This window comes from Ursus americanus, chromosome X (assembly GCF_024610735.1).
Source record: "Ursus americanus isolate L20-20 chromosome X, mUrsAme1.1.p, whole genome shotgun sequence".
In the NCBI taxonomy this organism is placed as follows: domain Eukaryota; kingdom Metazoa; phylum Chordata; class Mammalia; order Carnivora; family Ursidae; genus Ursus; species Ursus americanus.
Genome location: NC_142164.1, coordinates 111,031,925 through 111,040,687, shown reverse-complemented (window position 1 = coordinate 111,040,687; position 8,763 = coordinate 111,031,925). Strand labels below are relative to the sequence as shown.

General features: G+C 45.0%; 1 protein-coding gene across 2 annotated transcripts in view; it reads left to right on the top strand.

Moving 5' to 3' along the window:
- The first annotated feature begins 1,845 nt into the window (after nt 1–1,845).
- The window catches only part of BMX (BMX non-receptor tyrosine kinase), a 48,822-nt gene continuing 41,904 nt past the window's right edge, over nt 1,846–8,763 (top strand). For both annotated transcript variants that reach the window (XM_045805068.2, XM_045805067.2), the window contains exons 1-2: nt 1,846–1,984; nt 7,688–7,834. In XM_045805068.2, coding sequence (XP_045661024.2) covers nt 1,982–1,984; nt 7,688–7,834 — 150 coding nt within the window. In that variant the 5' untranslated portion in view covers nt 1,846–1,981. The remainder of the gene's footprint in view (nt 1,985–7,687; nt 7,835–8,763) is intronic.

Below are 8,763 nucleotides of genomic sequence, written 5' to 3'. Positions count from 1 at the left end.
TGCAGTGAGAAAAAATAAAGGTCAGCCAGAAGCCGGAAGCTCTCTCGTGCTCTCTCTCTTTCTCTCACACACAAAACAGATCCTATCAGGGTCTTTCTTATGCTAAAGACAAGCACTACGACTCCCAAGCGGACAAGCTTGCTTTGCTTACATCATGAAGTCAAATTATCTCCTGCATCCCGGTGGAAGCTTGTTGCCTGCCAAAAGGTTTGTGTGAACAAGCTTTAGAACACGTTCCTAGGGGTCTCACCGGGCACAGGTGACAATGCAGCCTAGAATCTGAACAAATTAAAGCATGTAATCGACATAGCAGGTAGCCACAACAAGTTAGAATGAAACCGAAGACGTGGAAAATACAGAGCCAAAGAAAGGTTCGGGAGAAGTGGCAGAGGAAGTGAATGAATAGAGTAAGTCAATAAATCTGTGACATTTGACTCAGAGGAAACCACTCCTCCCAGCTGCCCTTGAGGGTTTCAAGGCCCAAGAAGGGATGGGAATCCAGGTGTTTCCAGGGTTCTACCGCTTCCTCCTCCCCCTCCCCAAAATGTACTCTTTATTCTAGAATTGATCTTCTGCCACGCTACCGCGTTTCAACAGTGGAGTAAGTACAAATCGCCGTGTGGCAAAGGAAGTTAATTAGCAGAGTGCGGAATTCATTTATTTGGCCAAGTGGCTGTGCCATGGGTACCCTGCCTCACCCTGAGTTTCTTGAATGCTTGCCTACTTTATTCCCAGAGATCGAAGAGCGATTTGGGATCCCTCAGCGGCCCACTTGCTCTCAGGGTGTAAGCTCCCCTCTCGGGAATTCTTCTGAAGGACTCTTTGCCCCTTCCCAAATTCCAGTTTCAAGCAGAAATATTGACAATACCTGCCTAAGCTATTTTTCACACGCTCCACTGTAATTAAACCTTTCCTTGGGGTTCCGCCTCCAAGGCCCCTGAAGAAGTGGGCTGTCCCCGTTCTGTTGACTGCTGTCTCCGGCCCCTAACAGAATGCTTAGCACGTGGTAGGTTCTCAAGAAGACTTGACTGAATGACGAGAAAAGAGGAGCGATGCTAATCCTGTGAAAGTCGGTAGCTTCGCTCTCCTCTGCCAACCCAAGATTTCTTCACACCACAGGTGTTTCCAAATAAGTGAAAGTAGCCGAGCACGATGAGTTAATACGGTGTGTCGCTGCGTGCCGAAAGGATGGTCGAGCTTTTCGGCTGTGGGTAGCAGAGCCTCAAAGACTTCATTAGGTTCATCACATATGACCAGTCCGCGTGCACCAGAGAAGAGGGTGGCATGAGGAAAGCCAAAAGTTTCGATGCTGTCATAACGATGTCGAGCGACAATCACACTTTTTCATGGCGACCTTGATGCCTGCTCCATGAGCCAAACCCATCTCTTTTCCACTTTGGGATTTCTTAATAATTCAAGGTGCGGAAATGTGCTCCTTTTCAGTCACATTAACCGTCCTCTGTCACATTTCCTGCAGCGTCCCTTTGTCCAGTGTTGAGTCGAAGTTTCATTGCTTATTCTCTGTGCTCTTTGGCGTTACCTCATGGTTTCCTGATTCGTGAGAGAAGTCAGCGTCAGAAGTGGGGTTTGGCCAAGATATTTTCTTGTCCTTTCCAGCACAGAGCTCTATAAACAAAGGCAGGGTTATCACATGTACCCGAGGGCTGTCTGGGAAAAGCAGGAGCTGTGGTTATCAAAATTGGAACCTTTATGAAATATGCTTTTGTCTCTGTTTTTGTTGCATTCAATCAGATCAACAAGTGTTGGCTAAGTGTTGAGCGTGGTTTCCTGTGGGATTGTGAAAGGCCCTTGCAGGACAATAAACGTTTTGGGGGCACTGAGTAATGTAGCCATTTCTGACCCAGCAGCCGGGAAAATGTGAGCCAGTTTGCTGCTGCTGGAAGGAGGGCAGCTGGGGCTTGGGTTCTGGAAGAGATTAACTGCACCGCGGGGGACCCGGGCTGCGGCGGATCGAGCCAAAATGGTGCGTTGCGGTGGCAGGTGGCCACACGATGTCATATCCTACAGGCAAATAGGTTCAGAATAATGAATATGAAATTGCTGGGGCTCCTCCGGGGACTTTGGATGAGACCATGTAATTTGGAGACCTGCTACGGTTTTACTGTCAATTCCTCCCCCCACCCCCCCGCCCCAGCTCAAAAATCTCATTCAGGGAAGCTGTCGGGCTGTGTGGGTATCGCCGTGAGCTCCAGCGAGCTCTGTGTGTTGCCTCTGCTGCTTTTCTCCGTGCTCTTCTGCATATTCCGTGACTTTGCATATTGGCTTCCTAACTGCTTCCCAAAAGACAGAGAAATGTTACTCTTACGCTCTTTTATTTATCTGCGTTTTTATGGCGTTACTTTAACTACAGATATTTGTTCTCAGGTTCCTGAAGGCTTCCAACGTCTGGGGTTGGGGGGCGGATTTTAGATGCAGATGGAAAGATGGGGGAGGTGAATCTTTCAGTAACAGCCACAGCCAGGTAATGCTGGGCATTCTGGCGGACCAGGATGGTTTCACTGGAGTTAAGAAGTGGCGCGGGTGTGTTGTGGTCGAGGTCAGGGCTTTCCAAACGCGCATGAGCACATGAGGCACCTGGGGGGTCTCGCTAAAATGCAGGCTGTGATGCCGCAGATCTGGCTGGGGACTGGGCGTCTGCGTTTCTCACGAGCTCCCGGGCTACGCTGACACCGCCAGTCCGTGCACCACCCCTGCCGTGCCATCCACGTATTGATTTGTAAGAAACCCAGCGGCACAAACACACAGTCAGTAAGGGGCTGGCTCACCCTGAATCTAACACAAGCCGTCCCGGGATTGAAAGCTTGTAACAGACGTACAGGGTGGGTGCTCGCCGACAAGAGAACGCACAGGGTGTCTTCCTGCCTCCCGTGCTGTCCCATCCCCAGGACCTGAGGAAGAGGGATGAGGACTGAAATGTTATCATCGAGGGTCATTTCATTCTCTTCAGGTTTTAACCTTTCCTATGGTCTTTTTTTTTTTTAACTTTACCTAGGGAGTGATGGGGGAAGGGGTACAGAATTTGGGAGTATCTGCGAGCGGGCTAGGCATCACACTGCCATTTTCTCTTGACTCCTCCTAGCCCTTCGAGATCGTTACTGTCTCACTCCCTTTACAGATGGGGAAGCTGGGCTTTAGCAGGGTTAAGTAACATGCCAGGTTGCACAGAGACGGAGCAGGGATTTGACCTCGCAGCTGGGTGCTTCTGCCCACCCCAACCTGTATCACCTAAGCAGGGCTGTGTGTTACTAATTCAGCATAAGGTATTACGACATGGATTTATCACCTTTTGCTTTTTTCCTAACCAGCCCATAAGGCGACTGAATTAGGACATACCCCATAGGATGGGGGGGGGCTGTTTAGCCTACCCCACGGAGTAAAGGAATACGTATTTTTAAGGTGCTTTAAATAGTGCCTGGCATAAAGCAAGCCCTCCTTAAATGTTAGTTCGGATTATTATTGCTACAATCACTCATATCCTTTAACGTCCAATTTTAATGTCCTCCCTTCCATAATGTCTTTCTTGATTATCATAAGAAAAAGAAACAACTTCCCTCCCTCGGGCCTTTCAGGGCCAAGAGAACATGGGCTCTGCTCTAGCATTCCAGTTGTTTCTCCCCCCCCCCCTTTTCTCTTTCAGTCGTGGTTCCAGGCCCCATGGTGTGCCCAGAGCTTTGACATAAGCTTTCTCATTCGAGTCCGGTAAAATTGAGAGAGCTGTAACCGATCTTATCTTCCGGATCAGAAAACTGACGCTTAGTGCAGGGAAGGGGCTCAGTCAGGGTGACACAGCTCATCAATGACAGCCCTGTAACCTCCTCCCCGCCTTCTGAGTCCACCACGCTCCAACCACCTTGCACATTAATTAGGTATGAAACCTCTCTCTCAGGTCTGCTCCTTGTCACTCGGGCAGTGGAGGGCGGATCCTCGTTTGTGGAATTGCTCACTCGAGGTCCGGCACGCTGCAGGCTCAAAAAATCAAGTGTGCTAGACAGACCTGCAGAGTTGAACTCCTTACTCTCCTGACAACATTTCCTTATGCATGCTAAATACATAGCCATGGAGATTTCAAGTCACGTTAATTTAGCGTCCACCTTGTACATATGTTATGGGTTACGTGATGCTTGCTGGCTTCCTTGGAGAAAATGCCATATTGGTTTCTGCCAGTTGGTGTCTGGTTTTTTTGTTTGTTTGTTTGTTTGTTTGTTTGTTTTGCTTTTGGTTTTTGTTGTTGCCTCCCCTGCACTATAATCTCTTTCTAGTTTCATGTGCTTATGGAAATAGGCAGCCTGGGTTATTTGGTAAGCAAATTGATGTGTCTGTTCCATGTAGGTGGTACCATGAGAGCCCAGCCAAATTCTGCCGGCTCTTCTATGGAAATTGATTTCTGGCTAATACTAACTAGCTTTAGGATCTCATTTCATTTTAAAAGTGTTTTTTAACCTTCCCAACTGAATATACCTTAAATATGGTCAGGCAGAGCCGAATTCATTAGCCGCTGGGCAAGCATTTGAGTCAACAGTGGTACCTGAGCCTGTTGACTTATGGTCCTAATACAGGGAGGAAATAGTACCTTCCTAAAAATTAGTCATCACTGATTATCTCTTCCTATACCAAGGGAGACCATAGAAATGCCTTCGTTTTAGAATCTAGGCTAATGTAAGAGAAGAGAGAAGTACAAGGAAGGGATAGAAGCAAATAGAAGTAGAAAGGCAGGTCCCAACGTGAGCGGAAGTGAGGGACTGTCCTAGAAGAAACTGATCTCGATGAAACAAAAGCGTGAGTCATCAAAACTGTGTTCTTCAAGTTCGTTAGGAAGCTCCGAGGTCAGCTGAGGGAGTAGAACTTTGAAGGTCTCCAAAGACATGTGGCCCCAGGTGTGTGTTACATGAGAACAACAGATTACAGACCTATCCGCACAGAGTGTGAGCTCATGTTTGTGAAAATAGATACATGCACATAAATGTTTGGAAAAATCTAGAGGTATGTTCACCAAAATGTTAACAGTTCTTTTTTTCTTTTGCTTGTTGGTAGTTCTTAATTTTGTAGAACAAACATCACATCTGATTTTAGAAATGAAAGCCAAAAAATTCACAAAAGGCGGAGCTTTGGAATGAACAATTTTGTTGAAATTTGACAAATTATATTGCATCAGATGCAACAACATGAATAAAGCCCTGGACATGGACAAGAGAATGTGCTCAGGGACTTGGTACCTTCCTTTCTAGCCCATGTTCTTCCTCCTTCAATATACAGAAGCAACCTTGTGAATTTCATTTGTCAATGGTTTCTGTGATCCACCGTATTAATCTTTTAGATAAAATTCCCTCCCAAAAATCTTTAATGTAATGAATGTAAAAGTTCTATAAACAGAAAAGTGTATGTATGGTTGTGCAGGACTGGGAAAGGCTGCTTCCTACTTGGGACGTTAGGTTTTGCATTTTTAAAGCAGTGCTTTTAATGTTACAAGTTCATTCAGTATCTGAAAAAGTTTTGAAAAGTAAACGTTCTTTTCTTTTTCTTTTGAAAAGTAAAAACTTTATATTCACCTAGCATTCCGCTTTGAGGAGTCACGTTCTAGCTGTGGGTATAAAAGACGTTTGACAAAAGTTTTCAGTTTTCTTTGTTAGTAAAATTTTAGAACGCAGGAATGTAAAAGGCAAAAGTGCCTTAAAACAATGCCCAGTGTGGCATGGCTCCCCAAAAGGGGACTATACCTCCAAAAAAACTAGACCCTCCACAGTTTCTGTAAGTCTTCAAGGGAATTCTCTTCCGGCCATAGACTTTGGGTGTAGAAAAATCATCTTTTCTAGAAAGGCTGGGTTTACTGCCCCCAACCTCTGCCCCATCTTTGAGTCCGGGAGCCAAGAAACCGGTGACCATGGCGAATAGCACCAACTGTGCTCAAAAGAAACCCATTCTGGGGCGCCTGGGTGGCACAGCGGTTAAGCGTCTGCCTTCGGCTCAGGGCGTGATCCCGGCGTTGTGGGATCGAGCCCCACGTCAGGCTCCTCCGCTATGAGCCTGCTTCTTCCTCTCCCACTCCCCCTGCTTGTGTTCCCTCTCTCGCTGGCTGTCTCTATCTCTGTCGAGTAAATAAATAAAAAATCTTAAAAAAAAAAAAAAAGAAACCCTTTCTACTTTCCCAAAGGAATTACACTTTTTCCCCCCAGATAAAACAATATTCAAAATGAAAAGTGACCGATGGATAAGATTTGTAATGGATAATATTTCCATTCCTTCTGTCTCTAAAACAAACGATGCCCTCGGAGAACATTCGAGGGATTAATAAATAGCCACTTCATCTGTATAAATAACGAACATAGGCTGATTTTCTTGATTCCCGTTTCTAGAGTGGTGTGGTCTGTGTCAGGAGGGAAGCTGGCTGGACCTGACCGTGGTTTATTCGATGTGTCTCCCTTCCCTCCCACTCCCTGCCACGGTGGGCCCATCATGCTCAGGGCCAGTGAGAAGTGGCCTTTAGTGATTGGACAGGTTCACTCGGCAGCCCCTCTCCATCCACACAGAGCAATGCCTCTGTAGCTGCTTCCTGATGGAGAGTGGTAAATAGGATGCAAATATCTTCTTTGTAATGCATGACCCTGGCACAGCCAGAGGGAATAGGAGTGCCTCCGAGCAGTAACATTTTGCTTAGAGCTTGAGAGTTGAAGGTAAGGACCCACAAGCGCACCCCTGATCGAATGCAAGGTGAGTAAAGTCAGTGACATTCAGATTATCAGTAAACAAAGAAAGATAGAAATTATTGAACATCTGACTGCTAGTACTCATGGGATTTCACAAAAACAAAGAAGAACGTAAGAAAGTTTATCTCTTGTGGCCTACTGCTTAACATTGCTTTTTTTTCTTTTAACATTACTTTTCATTACCAGACTTGATATCGGAGGGAGGGTTGAAGCAACAGTCTTAGTAGAACCAGAAAATTAATGGATTTATTTTCTAGAAATACCTTAAGCTTTAATGTTTTCTATGGCTTTGGAAGGAAAAGCAAGTGTTTGTCTGTAAGGTACCAACTTTGTTCAGATCTCTTAGATTGATTTTGATAGCATTTTTAAATGTCTTGTTCTCAGAAATATTGCAAAGTAGACCCCTCTCCTGTATGTTAAAGATCTGATCACGATCGGGAACTGTGGGTGTCATTTACAATGATATCAGAGTCTCCCAGTGGTCCGGACGATTTGCTCAAACAGCCAGCCACAGTCATGGAGAGAAATGTGTTGATCAGTCAGTTCAGAGATGGTGAGCTGTCTGGAGTTCAAATATTTCAAAGTTGGATCATAGCCAATTTGATTCAACAAATGCCTGCAGAATACTTAAAGAATAAGGAGAATTTTGATAGGGTGGCCTGGAGGGTAGTGCAAAGATGGTGAATTTATGATCCCGAGTGGGAGGCAAGTACAATACATACACTGTTATAAACAAATCAACATATTTATACAAGTCAGGGCCAAGGCAGTAGGATTGAAGTGCAGGTGTGTTTTGAAGAGTCTGCTTAGTTAAAATTTCTTCTCTAACCCTAAACCTAATTTTTAAAAATTATATTATTTACATTATCCCTGCATGGGAAACAGTTGACTAAAAACGCTGAAGGCTAAAAGAGAATGTAGCTAGGTGCGGCTGACACTCATTTTCATTGTTTTATTTTATATAGGACGACAATATGGACACAAAGTCCATTCTAGAAGAACTCCTTCTCAAAAGGTCACAGCAAAAAAAGAAAATGTCGCCAAGTAATTACAAAGAGAGGCTTTTTGTTTTAACCAAAACGAATCTCTCCTACTACGAATATGACAAAATGGTGAGACCCTGCTTCTTCCATTGTTTTTGTACTATTTATTTTTCTTGAATCTCCACAAAGTGCTTAATTAAAATGACATAACGTCAGGTTTCTTAGCTCAGGCAGTCAAGAGAACTCGCCTTCACTTTACCACATTGTCTTTTCTTAACAAAGGTACGATGAATTCAAGATAAAGGGTTTTAGAACACTGGCTAACTTTACTAAGGCTAATTGGAACTTTAGAACACTGGTCTTTGACAGAGGGTGATTTGCCCCCAGGGGCCATTTGTGGTTATCAGAATTTGGGGAGGGGTCTGGGGGGCTACTGGCATCTAGCGGGTGGAAGGCAGAGATGTTGTTAAACACCCTATAATGTACAGAACAGCCCCCATCCCGAAGAATTCTCTGGCCCCAAATAGTGCTGAATATAAGAAACTCCGCCTTAACACTGTGCTGGAAATCAGACTAATTCTATTCAGCTGAGAAGTCTAGCAGAGCAGAAATCCTAAAATACTGTCCTAAAATGGAAATAAAATTAAGAAGCTCTCTGGGGGTGGGGGTGGGGGTGGGGTGCCCAGGTGGCTCAGTCAGTTCAGCCTCTGACTCTCAATTTCGGCTTGGGTGGTGATCTCAGGCTTGTGCGATCGAGCCCCACATCCAGCTCTGCGCGGGGCGTGGACCCTGCTTGGGATTCTCTTTCTCGTTCTTTCTGCCCTACCCCACCCCCACAAAAAAATTTTAAAGATGCTTACTGGAGTTAAATCTTGATTTTCCATAGATTAAGCGCATGACAGGTGATGGAAATATGTTTCAGAATATTAAACAAAATTAAATGCTGCTTCTAGACTTGCTTTCGGAGGAGTATACGAGTTTGTGCCCACACTCGGAAATATATTCTGTTGCCACTGGATCTTGACTATGATGGAATAATTGGAAGAATTCTCACATAC